At 44.3% G+C, this 18,199-nt stretch overlaps 1 protein-coding gene across 1 annotated transcript in view; it reads left to right on the top strand.

The window, feature by feature from the left end:
• LOC142074732 (adenomatous polyposis coli protein-like) overlaps positions 1 to 18,199 on the top strand; it is a 185,265-nt gene that overhangs the window by 141,963 nt on the left and 25,103 nt on the right. The window contains exon 9 of the mRNA XM_075135569.1: positions 8,647 to 8,751. Coding sequence (XP_074991670.1) covers positions 8,647 to 8,751 — 105 coding nt within the window. The remainder of the gene's footprint in view (positions 1 to 8,646; positions 8,752 to 18,199) is intronic.

Below are 18,199 nucleotides of genomic sequence, written 5' to 3'. Positions count from 1 at the left end.
CAGAATCTGGCATTTGTTCTTGTTAAGTTTCATGCCACTGATGATTGCCCAAAGCTCCAATCTATCTAGATCCCTCTGCAAGGCCTCTTGTCCCTCGAGAGAGTCAACAGCACCTCCCAGTTTGGTATCATCAGCAAACTTGCTAATGGTGCATTCAACTCCTGCCTCCAGATCATTGATAAAAATAGCAAACAGAACTGGTCCTAGAATTGAGCCCTGAGGAGCACCACTGGTGACCGGTCGCCAGCCAGATGTAGCCCCATTCACTACAACCCTTTGAGCCCTTCCGTCCAGCCAGTTCTTCACCCAGCGCACCGTGAACCTGCTCGTCTCACAGTTGGACAACTTGTCCAGAAGGATGCTGTGAGGGACAGTATCAAAAGCCTTACAAAAATCCAGAAAAACTACATCCACCGCCTTCCCTTCATCCACTAGGCAGGTGACCTAATTGTAGAAGGATATCAAATTAGTTAAACAGGACTTGCCCTTTGTGAACCCATGTTGACTGTGCCTGATGATTGCATTGTCCTTTAAATGCCTTTCAGTAGCACCCAGTATGATCTTCTCCATAATTTTTCCAGGTACTGAGGTGAGACTAACAGGTCTGTAGTTTTCCTGGGTCTTCCCTCATGTCCTTGTTGTAAATTGGAAGACTCCCAAGATGAATAGAAGAAGAAGAAGAAGTAGAAGAATCAGTTTTCAATAAATACCAATTATCTGCTGGCTGTGTGTTATTGTTAACTCCTTTGGGTCAGTATGCACAAAGTGAACAGCTTCTCACTTCAAATTACTCCAGTAACGAAAGTGGTAAAAAGTCTTTTCTGTGAACTTGAATGTTTCACATTCAAGCCCTGCTGATGACTCATATGACAGGAAAGTATGTGCTTGTTTATGCATGTTGTGACTGCAAACATGCATTTAAGGTGAGGTGAACCCTGGTAGTAACTGTAAATAATTTCTTTATAATGATAAATTAATTTGGGTGTTATGTTGACTGCTTTTTGTCATGGCGTACTTTTGAGAGCTTTTTCTGGAAATGGGAAGCCACCTCTTTCATAAATAGCATGTAGTAAACAAAAAACTTATGTGACTGGGAATAGAGGGACAGAGAACGTAGGATAGAGTTCTGCTTATGTTGTCAGGGAATGAAATAGATCCCTGTTTGTTCTCTAGATGCATCAAAACTATTTAATAAATTACTCCCCCCCACTCCTCAGGCCCCAGACCCGGAACTGTTCTTAGAAGAATAACATATAAATAGCATCAACTGGGCAACACAGTGATTCAGAGCCTTGCTAATGCACAGTTCAGCTTTTCGCCTCTAGATGCTTTGAACGCTACTTTCTTCATGGGATTAAAAATTATTGTTATCTAATCACTGTTTAGAAAGTTCTGTCCTGTGTTATATTGGAGGCTTAGATCTAGATTTTATGTCAAACTCATCACATCACTATACTATGCTATACTATACTAAAGACTGAAAGTACTTTGAGACAGGGAGAGTCCTTATACTGTATTCAGCACATAGTACAACAGGGCTTATCTTGACTGGGTCCTGCTGTTGTATTGGGAACCAAAATTTCTTTAGTCATTGTATTAGCAGCAATAACAATATAATTTCATACACACTGATAGAGATGGTAAAGGCTTAAAAGAATAGCAACACTGTATCTCCTAAAATATTTTGAGAGTTTTGCCTTGTGGTTATTCATCTTCCATACTTAAACATATAATATTAAGGAAAACGTTACTAAATATAAGTTTCAATTTTTTCATGTTATTACTTTGTTTAATGTTCCTGTGTTCTTTGAAGTATCTTCTTCCATTACTTAAACTGTATAGATTTCATTTTTTAATGTTTATTTCTAAATTATTATTTCACATGTGTTGCAAAAGAGTGGTTTAGAGGCCGCTCAAAGAATCACTGTCAAAGGTATTAGCAGAAAGTGATTTTAATAGAAATTTATAAAAGCGCGACTTAACAGAGTTCGATGACAAGATTCACTCTGTCACTTACTACACGGATGAAGCATACAAAGGAAAAGAGCATGAGAAGCTGAGAAGTCCTTGGCTAATGTAAACACTACTTAGCAACAACTAAAACATCAGTGTGTTATCAACATTATTCTCATACTAAATCCAAAACACAGCACTATACCAGCTATTAGCAAGAAAATTAACTCTATCCCAGCCAAAGCCAGGGTATCATGTTAGAACTGAGTTGGGATGATTTATACAGAGGCCGAGAACGAAAAGGTTAAGGGAGACCCTCCCGTTGAGTCACGAGGTGCAGAGAAGACTCGGCTGGATCTACCCCTAGTCCCAGACTTGGTCAACGGTATATGTCTAAGGGATTATGTGCGTTTAGCAGCGGTCTAAGGTTCATTTACAATCTTAAGATAGATCATAAGATTTTAGCAGACTATCTTTGCTAGCAGGTACTTCCATCAAGTCACACACACGCACACAGATGCAAAGATGGATAAATATGCAAAGATATACCTGTTAAAAATCCCCCTCGAGTTCAGTGAAATACTCACGTAAAATGTCTTGGCATTTCTAAATGGGCAAAGGGTTGAGCCTCGAGGAATGTCTCAGCCCAGGTCCCGTGCCAGCTGGTGACGGTCCTCCGAATATTGCAAACTTGAGAGTTTGCAAACTCTGAGGAGCATTCATCTCAGAGGGAAATTCTGGGCGCAGCCCGCTGCGGTCCAGGAGAGCTCCAAGGGTCTCACTTCGGACCACTGTTTATAGGGTTGGAAGATGATTGACTTTAGTCATCCGTCAAAACTCTCAAGGTTTCAGTAACAATGGTATTGTTCCACTTGAGCTACGACTCAGATAAGGGTATCAGGGGATGACAATTATCCCCACTCTCATCCTCCACTTGGGCCAGGCAGCGGAAGTTTCTGGTACAATCGGTACATTCCCCAACCTCAGCTACGCAAGAGTTCCTGATATGGTAGAGGGGCACTTCGCTTCACCACCTGACTCATTACCCCAAGGCCAAGGTTTAACAGGAGTTTCTGAGATTGTGGAGCGGCCCAGGAAGGCGGGGGGGGGGGGGGGCGGGGGGGGGGCAGAATGCACCACCACAACATGTATTTAATCAGTTAGTTACTGGTTTCTGAAATCCTGTTGGATGTTAAATATTTTCTGGATTTGAGACTAATGTTTTTATAGGAATAAAACAAATTAAGAGTGCATGCCAGTGGTACTCTATGAGTGTGTTCACCATTTCTTCAGGTAATGAAAGAAGTTTTAGTATATGTACATTGAAGAGAAGTATGTTTATGCTAGATGTTACAGAGAAAATTGCATAAAGCAAGATGAAGCAGACTATGCTGTCATAGACTGGACTGCTCATAAAAATTGTAAAGCCCCATAGAAATGGAATTTGATAAACCAAGTAAAGTTATGCAAATGAAATAAGAGGGATACAAGAGAGTATTTTCTGTTATGGTAGTAGCCTCTGAGCCAGAAAAATGAGGCTTGGCATCAAAACTAATATTATAAGAATAATCCTGCTTTGGAGATAAGGTAATACGTTTTGAATTTCAGACTTCAAGCCAGTTCCAAGGACAGAATGGTTTAAGTCATTCTGAAAAACTGAAACATTTTAAACAAATTAATGGATGATGTTGGACACTTTACACAGTATTCTGCTCAGTTATTCTATTTGCTTTACTAAGGAAATATATAAAGCCCTATTTCTGGTGTTGATCGAGTGATCTCTCTGAGTGGATGTGACAGCTCTGCGACTTGGCATATAGGACTCCATACAGCAACTTTCCACCTCCGATGCTTTCCCACAAGGCGACAGGACCCATCAGTGAACAGGGCATATTGCTTCTCGTTTTCTGGTAGTTTGTTATACAGTGGGGCCTCTTCAGCACGCGTCACCTCCTCCGCTGGGGATATTCCAAAATCTTTGCCTTCTGGCCAGTTCGTGATCACTTCCAAGATTCCTGGGCGACTGGGGTTTCCTATTCGGGCCCGTTGTGTGATCAGTGCGACCCACTTACTCCACGTAGCATCGGTTGCATGATGTGTAGAGGGGACCCTCCCTTTGAACATCCAGCCCAGCACCGGCAGTCGGGGTGCCAGGAGGAGCTGTGCTTCAGTACCAACCACTTCCAAAGCAGCTCAAACCCCTTCATATGCTGCCAATATCTCCTTCTCAGTTGGAGTGTAGCGGCCCTCGGATCCTCTGTATCCCCGACTCCAGAACCCTAAGGGTCGACTTCGAGTCTCCCCTGGTGCTTTCTGCCAGAGGCTCCAGGTAGGGCCATTCTCCCCAGCTGCGGTGTAGAGCACATTCTTCACATCTTGTCCTGCCCGGACTGGCCCAAGGGCTACTGCCTGAACTATCTCCTGTTTAATTTGTTCAAAGGTTTGCTGTTGCTCAGGGCCCCATTTGAAATCGTTCTTCTTCCTGGTCACGTGATAGAGAGGGCTTACAATCAGGCTGTAATCTGGAATATGCATTCTCCAAAAGCCCACAACACCTAAGAAAGCTTGTGTTTCCTTTTTGCTAGTTGGTGGGGACATGGCTGTTATTTTGTTGATCACATCCATTGGGATCTGACGATGTCCATCTTGCCATTTTATTCCTAACAACTGGATCTCCTGTGCAGGACCCTTGACCTTACTTTGTTTTATGGCGAAACCGGCCTCCAGAAGGATTTGAATTATTCTCTCCCCTTTCTCAAAAACTTCTTCTGCTGTGTTGCCCCATACAATGATGTCATCAATGTATTGCAGGTGTTCTGGAGCCTCACCCTGTTCCAGTGCGGTGTGGATCAGTCCATGGCAAATGGTAGGGCTGTGTTTCCACCCCTGGGGCAGTCAATTCCAGGTGTACTGGATGCCCCTCCAAGTGAAAGCAAACTGTGGCCTGCACTCTGCCGCCAAAGGGATTGAGAAGAACACATTAGCAATATCCATTGTGGCGTACCACTTGGCTGCCTTTGATTCCAGTTTGTATTGGAGTTCTAGCATGTCTCGCACGGCAGCACTCAGTGGCGGCGTGACTTTGTCCAGGCCACGGTAGTCAGCTGTTAGTCTCCACTCTCCATTGGACTTTCGCACTGGCCATATGGGACTGTTGAAGGGTGAGCGAGTCTTGCTGATCACTCCTTGGCTCTCCGGTCGACGAATCAGCTTATGGATGGGAATCAGAGAGTCTCAGTTGGTGCGATATTGCCACCGGTGCACTGTTGTGGAAGCGATTGGAACCTGCTGTTCTTCAACCCTCAGCAACCCCACAACAGAAGGGTCCTCTGAGAGACCGGGCAAGGTGGACAGCTGTTTAATTTCCTCCGTCTCCAGGGCAGCTATACCAATAGCCCACCAGTACACTTTTGGGTCCTTGAAATACCCTCTCCTGAGGTAGTCTATGCCAAGGATGCACGGAGCCTCTGGGCCAGTCACAATGGGGTGCTTCTGCCACTCATTCACGGTTAGGCTCACTTCGGCCTCCAATACAGTTAACTCTTGGGATCCCCCTGTCACTCCAGAAATACAGATGGGTTCTGCCCCTTTATAGCTTCATCAGGGTACGCTGTGCACCGGTGTCTACGAGAGCCTTATACTCCTGTGGGTCTGATGTGCCAGGCCATCGAATCCACACAGTCCAGTAAACCCGGTTGTCCCTTTCCTCCACCTGGCCGGAGGCAGGGCCTCTCTAATTTTGGTCATAGTAGTTGTTACTCACTTCTTGCAAACGCGAGTCAAGAATTCCTTCGTTACAATAAAAAGTAAGATCAGCCCTTCTACACTGTCTGGGGAACTGTTCACTGGAAACTGGACCGTCGTGAGACAGGTTTTTCCTGAAAACTGGAGCAGCATTTTTCCTGGGAGAACCCCCTTGTGTGATTGTTTTTCCTTGCAACTCACGTACCCATGCCTCTACGGTCAAGGTAGGTTTTCCATCCCACTGCCTCCTGTCCTCTCCGTGGTCACGCAGGTAAAACCACAGGGTGCCCCGTGGTGTGTACTTTCGATATCCTCTCTCTTGAGCAGAAGAACGATGACTCCTAATGGCTGAGATACTCGTCCGTACAGGTGGAGAGTAGGACATATCCTCTTTGAGTTGCTGGACCTCCCGGGACAGTTTCTCCACAGCCGAGACAAGGGAGGCGGAGACAGTTTCTTCGTATTCCCAGAGATTGCTAACCATGTCATCCACCGTTGGTGCTTCTTCCTCTTTCCAGCACAGTACTGCCAATGAACTGGCATACGACGCTGGTGCGCTCCATACCAACTTCCGCCACATGGGTCGCGTGCACTGGACTTCATCTGGATCTTTGGGCGTTTGGTTGTTGTCCAGGTCACTATAAACCACCTCCAGCACCGCTACTTCTCTCAGGTACTGGATACCTCTCTCCATAGTGGTCCATTTGCCTAGGCGATATATAACATCTTCCTTGAAGGGATACCTTTCCTTCACGCCTGACAGGAGTCGCCTCCAGAGGCTGAGGACCTGTGTCCCTTTTCCAATTGCTTTGTCAATGCCCCCTTCCCTAGCAAGGGATCCCAGCTGTTTGGCTTCCTTCCCCTCTAATTCCAGGCTACTGGCCCCATTATCCCAACATCGGAGCAGCCAGGTAACAATATGCTCGCCTGGACGACGGCTGAAATCTTTCCGCATATCTCGCAACTCACTCAGGGATAGGGATCGGGTGGTTTCCGTCTCGTTTATGAGTTCTTCCTCTTCCTCCTCCCCTCCTCGTGATGTCCCTGCTCTTCCACCATCCCTTTCTAAACGACCTGACCTCCACTTCCAAGCTTTCCTCTTCTGTACAGGGGCAGCAGATACCAGCAAGGGTTGGTCTTCTGGTTCAGCTGTAGTGCCTGTTGCTGGGGTTTGGGTAGCTGCAGTGCTTTTCACGGGGGTTGGAGTAACTGTAGTGACTGTTGCGGGAGTTTGAGTGGCTGCAGTGCCTGTTGCAGGGGTTGGAGAAGCTACCGTGACTGTTGCTGGGGTTTGAGTAGCCACAGGGGTTGTCGCGGGGGTTGGAGTAGCCGCAGTGCCTGTCGTGGGGTTTTGAGTAGTCACCGTGTCTGTAGCTGCCCCTGGGACCTGCCGCTCCGCCCGCCCCGACGAGGCACCGCCGTTTGCCCTCCCTCTTTTCTTGTTCCTGAGGGTTGATCTCTGGACAGTATTCCTGAATAATTGTTTAACCCTAAACAAGGCCTGAACCACATTCAGGAGACATAGCAATATGAACACGATTGTTTGAACATCCCAAGGATATTCAAAATTCTCAGGGAATATTGTGGACATCTTCCTGAAGAGGATAGAAGAAAAAGGAGTTTCTGACGATATGGAAGGGAAGATGAACAAGTGGGAGAAAGTGTCCCATCCTGTCTCCCCCTTAAATTCATTCTCCGAGGAGGAACAAGTGCAATTACCAATAATTTCTAAGAGGTGGTTCCCGAGGTGCAGAAATGACGGCAGTGCTGAGTGCAGATACCAGATTAGACTTACGACCAATGATTTTATCACCTCATAAAACAGCAGCAAAATGATAATCTTGGCCCAGTTCCGACTAATGATAAACAGCACAAAAGGGAACATATACTGCAAGCAAGGTATTACATGACCCAACATTGAGAGCCAGCCCCACAACTTTGACAGCCAATACATCAACATTGTGACCAATCAATATAATGAATGCTTATAACATTGCCTTAACACACTTTGGTGAGATCTATCAATATCTCAACCCTTCGAGCCCCACGTTGGGCGCCAAAAAGGACTGTCGTGGTTTAATCTGGCAGGCAGCCAAATACCACGCAGCCGCTCACTCACACCCCCCGCCCCCACAGTGGGACGGGGAGAGAATCGGAAGGGTAAGAGTGAGAAAAACTCGTGGGTTGAGATAAAGACAGTTTAATAGAACAGAAAAGGGAAAATAATAATAATAATGATAGAATATACAAAATGAGTGATGCACAATGCAATTGCTCACCACCCGCGCTGACCGATAACCAAGTAGCAATCGGTACTTCCTGGATCACGCCTACCCTTCATATACTGAGCATGACGTCACATGGTATGGAATACCCCATTAGCCAGCTGGGCTGGCTGTCCTGATTATGTTCCCTCCCATCTTGTGTACCTAGCTCAGTCAGTAGGCACGGGAGCTGTCCTTGGACTAGGAGGGCACTTAGCAACAACTGAAAACATCAGTGTGTTATCAACATTCTCCTCATACTAAATCCAAAACACAGCACTAGGAAGAAATTTAACCCTATCCCAGCCGAAACCAGGACACCTTGTCTCCAAGTAAATGCATGGATCACATGACATTGCAGAGAAGAGTTTTTTTGCTCCAATTCTGTTACATTTCTGATAGTGATGTGAGCACAGCTGGTATAGAATGGTGTTTCTGTGTCTCACAGCAAATCCTTTGTCTTGCAGGACTATAATCCTGAGAGGACATGCTTTGCTTTCATATTGCAATTTTTCTAAGACACTCTGTCTCAGCTGTTAATTTTTGAGGCTGAGTTATGAAATACAAAGCACTACTCAATGGCTTTGTGAAGATACAGCATTGATGCATTTATAGTTTAGAGAGCTTTGAATGTTAAAGTGTACTTCATTTCTGTATATAACTTATTACACTCTTGTATTAACAGAGGGCACCTCAAAGCAAGCATGATGCGGGTTCCCATGATACAGAGAGGCACAATGAAGGTCAAGGAACAGCAGAAATCAGCATAGCAACTACTGGTACTGGTCAGGTAAATTGATTATTTTCTATGTTGATAGAACATATTATATTTTGGTATATACCTTATTGTGTTTGCATGCCTGTTCATTTTTAAAAGATTAACACTTTTCTTCATTCCATCTGGAAGTGAGAAAATTTCTTGTATTTATTAGAAAGAAATGTTTTAATAGGATGAAGTGTAAACATTCCATAATGCAAGGAGCCGTTTTCTTTTATTTAAATTATTAATGAGACTAGTACTAAGAAACAAATAAAAAGAATGACTATAGAAAATGTATTTTATTCTAGGTGAACTGTAAAATTAGAAGTATGGTTTAATTATGGGAAATTGCTCAAAATTTCACTTGAGAAATTATCACTGAAATATCAGTGATTTTAAAAACGAAAATAATCAAATGGCAGGTTTATCATTAATATTTTGTTAATACTATTTTAGATAAAGCTTTGAAACAGTATTATCAATGAGATAATCTCCTGGAAGTATGCTGAAGGATTATATAAATGCTTTTAAATAATCTTTCATTGTCATTCCTTTTATTAGTGAAACACATTAGCACTGTATTTAGAGGACTACATTAAATTCTTCTTTACTTATCTATTTATATTAAGTTTGGGACCTCTTTCTTGGCTAAAAATACTTTAATTATTTATCATGCACTAATTAATGTTCATTCACTTCATAATCTCCAACTGTAGCTGAGACATTCACATTAGTAATTTGGGCTCTTAAAACTTCACACTATAAATTTGATAGTTTAATTCATGTGTAAAATATTTGTGCTACTTTAGAGAAAAAGAACTATTTAAATCCTTCTGAAAGTATCCTGTACAAGAAGATTTATCAGAAAGAATATAAATTGTTGTTTAGCTTGAGTGTTTAATTTAATTTAACGGTAAGCATATCCCATACTGTTGCTTTTGAAAGATATTTGATCACCATTTTGAATTAAGTTCTCTCTGCTATATCTGAACAGTTGCTTGAGGCTCTCACTCTAATTCTTATGACAGCTTTATTGCTTGGCCTTGTGGTTTAACCCGGCAGACAGCTAAACACCACACAGCCGTTCACTCATTCCCAGCCAGTGGGATGGGGGAGAGAATCGGGGGAAAAAAAAAAAGGTAAAACTCATGGGTTGAGAAAAAGACAATTTAATAGGACAGAAAAGAAAGGGAAAATGATAATAATGATAAAAGAATATACAAAAGAAGTGATGCACAATGCAATTGCTCACCACTCGCCGACCGATGCCCAGCCAGTTCCCAAGCAGCGGACCCACGAGCAGTGGACCCCCAGCCAGCTTTTCCCCTAGTTTATATACTGAGCATGACGTCATATGGTATGGAATATCCCTTTGGTCAGTTGGGGTCAGCTGTCCCGGCTGTGTCCCCTCCCAACTTCTTGTGCACCCTCAGCCTACTCACTGGTGGGGTGGGGTGAGAAGCAGAAAAGGCCTTGACTCTGTGTAAGCACTGCTCAGCAGTAACTAAAACATCCCTGTATTATCACCACTGTTTTCAGCACAAATGCAAAACATAGCCCCATACTAGCTACTATGAAGAAAATTAACTCTATCCCAGCCAAAACCAGGACAATATCCACCCCTTATTCTATACCATCTATGTCATGACCAGGTCCCACACTTTCCAGTACATCCCAACTAATCACCACCACTTTTCCTGCCTTTTGATATATACATACAGATATCATTCCCTTAGTCCATGGGCCATCCCTCTAAAATGTCCGTTGAGTTCATTTAGTCCATGACTTTGGGCTCCATCTGTCATAACAGTCTTTCAGGGCAGGAGAGATGGAGTGTGGTGTTGGATTGTTGCATCCTGAAGCCAGTTCTGGTTCCATTAACACTGCGCTTGTCGGGCTCTATCATCATTGTACTTTGCTCGGTTTCATCAAAGTTCATTCTTCATTAATCTGGGTGATTCTTACTGCAATACTGTTGATGTGACATATAGCAACCATAGAAGTGATGACATACAGTATCATATAGCAATTAACATCATACAATCCAGTTCATTGGCTATTTTCACCCAAAATCAAATCTCCTTAAGGTACACACCGGAATTCCCCATCCTTTCGCATTACCCACCAAGTGCACCCAGGTCCTTGAGCAAAAGCAATCCCATGGAAGGGTTTTCCCTTGCCCGAGGCAGGAGTAACCCAGACTGTCTTCCCCAGCATATTTCTTATATGCACAACAGGGACTTTATCTCCATCTACAGTACGTAAGGGTTTGGATTGGGCAGGGCCAGCTCGATTGAATGATCCCCTGGTATTGACTAACCAGGTGGCTATTGCTAAATGAGTATCCCAATGCTTGAATGTCCCACCACCCTTTGCTCTCAGCGTAGTCTTTAGCAGTCCATTGTATCGTTCAATTTTCCCAGAGGCTGGTGCATGGTAGGGGATGTGATAGACCCACTCAATGCCATGCTCTTTGGCCCAGGTGTCTATGAGGGTGTTTCGGAAATGAGTCCCGTTGTCTGACTCAATTCTTTCTGGGGTGCCATGTCACCATAGGACTTGCTTTTCAAGGCCCGGGATGGTGTTCCAGGCAGTGGTATGGGGCACAGGGTATGATTCCAGCCATCCGGTGGTTGCTTCCACCATGGTGAGCACATAGCGCTTGCCTTGGTGGGTTTGTGGGAGTGTGATATAATCCATCTGCCAGGCCTCCCCATATTTATATTTCAACCATCGTCCTCCATACCAAAGAGGCTTTACTCGCTTGGCTTGCTTGGTTGCAGCACACGTTTCACATTCATGGATAACTTGTGCAATAGTGTCCATGGTCAAGTCCACCCCTCGACCACGAGCCCATCTATATGTTGCATCTCTTCCTTGATGGCCTGACGCGTCATTGGCCCACCGAGCTATAAATAATTCACCCTTATGTTGCCAGTCCAGATCCACCTGAGCCACTTCAATCTTAGCAGCCTGGTCCACCTGCTGGTTGTTTTGATGTTCTTCAGTGGCCCAACTCTTGGGTATGTGAGCATCTACATGACGTACTTTTACAGTCAGGTTCTCTACCCGGGCAGCAACATCTTGCCACAATGCGGCAGCCCAGATGGGTTTGCCTCTGCTCTGCCAGTTGTTCTGCTTCCACTGCTGCAACCACCCCCACAGGGCATTTGCCACCATCCATGAGTCAGTATAGAGATAAAGTACTGGCCATTTTTCTCGTTCAGCAATGTCCAAGGCCAGCTGGATGGCTTTCACCTCTGCAATCTGACTCGATTCACCTTCTCCTTCAGCAGTTTCTGCGACTTGTCGTATAGGACTCCATACAGCAGCCTTCCATCTCCGATGCTTTCCCACAAGGCGACAGGACCCATCAGTGAACAGGGCATATTGCTTCTCGTTTTCTGGTAGTTTGTTATACAGTGGGGCCTCTTCAGCACACGTCACCTCCTCCTCTAGGGATATATCTTTGCCTTCTGGCCAGTTCGTGATCACTTCCAAGATTCCTGGGCGACTGGGGTTTCCTATTCGGGCCCGTTGTGTGATCAGTGCGACCCACTTACTTACTCCACGCAGCATCGGTTGCATGATGTGTAGAGGGAACCCTCTACATCCAGCCACGCACCGGCAGTCGGGGTGCCAGGAGGAGCGGTGCTTCTGTGCCAACCACTTCCGAAGTATCTCGAACCCCTTCATATGCTGCCAATATCTCCTTCTCAGTTGGAGTATAGCGGGCCTCAGATCCTCTGTATCCCCGACTCCAGAACCCCAGGGGTCGACCTCGAGTCTCCCCTGGTGCTTTCTGCCAGAGGCTCCAGGTAGGGCCATTCTCCCCGGCTGCAGTGTAGAGCACATTCTTTACATCTTGTCCTGCCCGGACTGGCCCAAGGGCTACTGCCTGAACTATCTCCCGTTTAATTTGTTCAAAGGCTTGTTGTTGCTCAGGGCCCCATTTGAAGTCGTTCTTCTTCCTGGTCACTTGATAGAGAGGGCTTACAATCAGGCTGTAATCTGGAATATGCATTCTCCAAAAGCCCACAACACCTAAGAAAGCTTGTGTTTCCTTTTTGCTAGTTGGTGGGGACATGGCTGTTATTTTGTTGATCACATCCATTGGTATCTGACGACGTCCATCTTGCCATTTTAGTCCTAAAAACTGGATCTCCTGTGCAGGTCCCTTGACCTTACTTCGTTTTATGGCAAAGCCGGCCTCCAGAAGGATTTGGACTATTCTCTCCCCTTTCTCAAAAACTTCTTCTTCTGTGCTGCCCCATACAATGATGTCATCAATGTATTGCAGGTGTTCTGGAGCCTCACCCTGTTCCAGTGCAGTGTGGATCAGTCCATGGCAAATGGTAGGGCTGTGTTTCCACCCCTGGGGCAGTCGGTTCCAGGTGTACTGGACGCCCCTCCAAGTGAAAGCAAACTGTGGCCTGCACTCTGCCGCCAAAGGGATTAGCGATATCCATTGTGGCGTACCACTTGGCTGCCTTTGATTCCAGTTCGTATTGGAGTTCTAGCATGTCTGGAACAGCACCACTCAGTGGCGGCGTGACTTCGTTCAGGCCACGATAGTCTACTGTTAGTCTCCACTCTCCATTGGACTTTTGCACTGGCCATATGGGACTGTTAAAGGGTGAGCGTGTCTTTCTGATCACTCCTTGGCTCTCCAGTCGACGAATCAGCTTATGGATGGGAATCAGGGAGTCTCGGTTGGTGCGATATTGCCCCCGGTGCACCGTTGTGGTAGCGATCAGCACCTGTTTTTTTTGACCCTCAGCAACCCCACAACAGAAGGATCCTCTGAGAGACCGGGCAAGGTGGACAGCTGTTTAATTTCCTCCGTCTCCAGGGCAGCTATACCAAAAGCCCACCGGTACCCTTTTGGGTCCTTGAAATATCCTCTCCTGAGGTAGTCTATGCCAAGGATGCACGGAGCCTCTGGGCCAGTCACAATGGGGTGCTTCTGCCACTCATTCCCAGTTAGGCTCACTTCGGCCTCCAATACAGTTAACTCTTGGGATCCCCCTGTCACTCCAGAAATACAAATGGGTTCTGCCCCTTTATAGCTTGATGGCATCAGGGTACACTGTGCACCAGTGTCTATGAGAGCCTTATACTCCTGTGGGTCTGATGTGCCAGGCCATCGAATCCACATGTCCTCTCTGTGGTCACGCAGGTAAAACCACAGGGTGCCCCGGGGTGTGTACCCACCATATCTCCTCTCTTGAGCAGAGGGACGCTTGCTCCTTATGGCTGAGACACTGGCCCATGCAGGTGGGGCGTAGGACATATCCTCTTTGAGTTGCTGGACCTCCCGGGACAGTTTCTCCACAGCCGAGACACAGGCCCATAGGGAGGAAGAGAGGCTTTCTTCGAGTTGGCCAGCCAATTCATCCACTGTTTGTTCCTCTCCATCTTTCCAGGTCATTATTGCCAATGACTTGGCATACAATGATGGTGTGCTCTGTACCAACTTCCGCCACATGGGTCGTGTGCACTGACTTCATCTGAACCTTTGGATAACTGCTCGTTGTTCAGGACATCATAAATCACTTCCAGCATGGCTAATTCCCTCAGGTACTGGATACATCTCTCCATGGTGGTCCACTTGCCTGGGTGGCATATAACATCTTCCTTGAAGGGATACCTTTCCTTCACGCCTGACAGGAGTCGCCTCCAGAGGTTGAGGACTTGTGCCCCTTGTCCAATCGCTTTTTCAATGCCCCCTTCCCTAGCAAGGGATCCCAGCTGCTTGGCTTCCCTACCCTCTAATTCCAGGCTACTGGTCCCATTATTCCAGCATTGGAGCAGCCAGATGACAATGTGCTTGCCTGGACGATGGCTGAAATCTTTTTACATATCTCGCAGCTCACTCAGGGACAGGGATTGGGTGATTATTTCCTTGTTTATGAGTTCTGCCTCTTCCTCCTCCTGTTCTCATGATGGCCCTGCTATGTAGTAGCCTGCGTTGTCCACTTCTTCCCTTAGTATGGGAAGAGTTTCTTCCCTTACTAAATGAGCTGACTTTCCCTTCCAGCATTTCTTCTTGTGTATTGGGGCGACTGATACCAGTACGGGTTGGTGCTGTGGTTCAGATGCAGTGCCTGTCGTGGGGTTTGGAGTAGCCGCAGTGCCTGTTGCGGGGGTTACAGTAGCTGCAGTGCCCGTCGTTTTGTCATCAGATCCAGAGACCTTCTCTTCCCCTTGAGGGTTTTGAATAGTGTTGAACAGGGCTCGGTAGGCATGGGCCAGGCCCCAGCACATTGCAGTAATCTGGGTCTCTCTGGAATTGCCAGGGTGACAACTTTTTCCAAATATTTAGTAGTTTTTCAGGATTCTGCACTTGTTCAGGGGTGAAGCTCCAAAACACTGGAGGTGACCACCCTCCTAGGCATTTGCCCATACTCTCCCACACACCCTGCCACTCATAACTATCCAGCCTCGGGGCAGATCTCTGCGTGGTATTCTTAAATAGTTGTTTAACCTTAGACAAGGCGTGAACCATATTCAGGAGACATAGCAGTAGGAACATGCTGGCTTGAACATCCCAAGGATATTCAAAATCCTCAAGAGCTATTGTAACTAGCCTGGAGGAAGAGGGGAAGGTGAAGGAGCGGGGGAAAGTGTCCCCCCTTGTCTCCCCCATAGATTGGTTCTCCAAGGAGAAAAGGTAAAGAGTGTAATTGTTAATAGTTTCCAAGAGATGGTTCCCAAAGTATGGAGATAATGGCAATGATGAGTACAAATACCAGATTAGTCTCTCGACCAGTAATTTTATCATATCATAAGCCAGTGTTACCCAATACAGCAAAATGATAACCTTAATCCAGCCCCCAGAGATGATAAACAGCACAACGGGGAACATATACAGCAATTTTTGTGTTACATAACATAACTATGAGAACAAGCACAACAACTCTGAGAGCAAATAAATCAACATTGAGACCAGTGACTATTAACCTCATAATGAATGGTTATAACAAATTTGTTTTAACACTCTCTGGTCGGATCTGTCGTTATCTCAACCCTTCGTGCCCCACGTTGGACGCCAGAAAGGACTGTCGTGGTTTAACCTGGCAGGCAGCTAAACACCACACAGCCGTTCACTCATTCCCCACCAGTGGGATGGGGGAGAGAATCGGAAAAAAAAAAAGGTAAAACTCATGGATTGAGATAAAGACAATTTAATAGGACAGAAAAGAAAGGGAAAATAACAATAATGATAAAAGAATATACAAAAGAAGTGGTGCACAATGCAATTGCTCACCACCCGCCAACCAATGCCCAGCCAGTCCCCGAGCAGCGATCGCTGCCCCCCGGCCAACTCCCCCCCAGTTTATATACTGAGCATGACGTTATATGGTATGGAATACCCCTTTGGCCTTATTGGGTCAGCTGTCCTGGCTATGGTCTCTCCCAGCTTCTTGTGCACCTGGCAGAGCATGGGAAGCTGAAAAGTCCTTGACTTAGTGTAAACACTACTTAGCAACAACTAAAAACATCAGTGTGTTATCAACATTATTCTCATACTAAATCCAAAACACAGCACTATACCAACTACTAGGAAGAAAATTAACTCTATCCCAGCTGAAACCAGGACACTTGGGAAAAAAAATAATTTAGCACTGTTTTGAGGCTGAAAGCATAATATATTTAAATAATTGATGAATTGTGGCTGTATTTTCTTTCTTTATTATATGAATCAGGAGTTATTTTGGACAACAGAGATTTTACAAGGACGGAAGAAGGTGTTCTCTCTCATATGCCTTGGTAGACATTATGCAAGTAGACCATTCATTCTTCATTTGAGGTTTTATTTTTAGGATTTGAGCAATTTTGAACTTTGCCTCGTTAAAATATTTAAAACATTTGTATTCTTTCCTCTTGGAGGTTGATAGATCCAGGGCTCTGAATCTGTGTTCTAAAAGACATCTGGGCATTATTTACTTTTAGGGCAAGTCCAGAGACAGAAGGCTTAATAGATTGGGCACAGCATTTATTTCTGATAAACCAGCTCAATATACTTTGTTTCTTTGAGCAATCACTATTAAGTGGAGTGCAAAAAGTTTTAACTGAATAATTTGGGGCTAATTGGTTTTGCAGTCATATAAGCAATGCTAATTGAAAATTTGCTAATTGAAGAAAGGATTTTTCAGGATTCAGCCATGTCCTTTTCTGTACCATCTTACAGTTCTCTTCTCTTCTGTTCCATTATGCTCACTATTCTGCCACTGTAGTGAAATTTATTCAAACATTTATTTTGCAAATTTTATAAAGGAATTCAATGAGGTATTCTATTTTATTAATAAAACATGCCACAAAATAGGGAACACAACCTGATTGACAGAGTAAATAGCAAGTATAGTACAACAAACAACAAGTGAAAGGCAGGAAAGTATAAAAAGAGAAAACAAGATGAAGTAGAAGGATAGGAAAAGATTTGGAAAGAGAAGGTTCTACACAAGAAGGGTCCATGTACATCCTTTTGTCATTTTCCAGTTTCTCAGATGAATGGCTACACATTTCTTATACTCCTTCTTTCAGATCAGTCTTTAGGAGCCAGTAAGAAAGGTAATTGCATTTAATTTGGTCCTCCTGGCATCCTCAAAGCAGTAAAGCCAAAAATGATGGCTTTGAAGGAAATAGTTATTTGGAACAAAGTTGATACCATTTTTTAGAAACAATAGGAAAAGTATGCTGTTTCTGTTCACACTACGCTGGACTTTAATTGGTAGTGCTCCAAACTTGCATCTTTTTTTCCTTCTTGGATAAAATGAGCATATTGAACTTAAGAGTGGAGAATTTTGGCATGTACATATACGAAACTCTGAATGTAGTCTGAGGTCAAGATGATATTAATGGATCATTCAGTGTAAAAATCTCAGTGTTCTTTCCCATATTCACAGCACTGCAGATTATTAAAGTGAAATAATTTAGGAAGTCTAATATAGTTTTCATTCTAAGCTTTACGTTTTTCAAATTTTCCCATCCATAACAGCAAAAAGAAGTGCTTGTTTACATAGGAAATATATATTGGAATAAATAATGTGTGAATTTAAATCATTCTAATTGTACTTATTTAGTATCCTATGCTAATACTTTTTCTGGAATATGCATTAAATGTTCTGGATTCAAATGGAGAATGAAATGAGTCTGTTTAAATATTCCAGTTTAACTAGATTTTTTCTGTTATTTTTTATAATTTCTACCAGAAATTAAAAGTCAGTAGATTAAAAGACCCGTGTCTTTAAAATAGTATACATTATTTTGTACATGACTTTTTAAATGTCACTGATATGGTCCTGTAATATTTATGATTTTTGTGGGAGTGCTTCTGTGATTCCTTCACAGTTAGTGTTTAACAGTTAGAATATGAAGTAATTTTTCAACTTCCAGAGTTTATTTTTTATTTGGGCTGTTTTGTTAAGAGGACAAACATATGATTCCAGATAAATATTTATCATATTACCACCTA

Source organism: Calonectris borealis, chromosome W (genome assembly GCF_964195595.1).
Source record: "Calonectris borealis chromosome W, bCalBor7.hap1.2, whole genome shotgun sequence".
Classification (NCBI taxonomy): Eukaryota; Metazoa; Chordata; class Aves; order Procellariiformes; family Procellariidae; genus Calonectris; species Calonectris borealis.
Note: the sequence above shows the minus strand (reverse complement) of the source record. Positions and strands in the feature narration are given on the sequence as shown.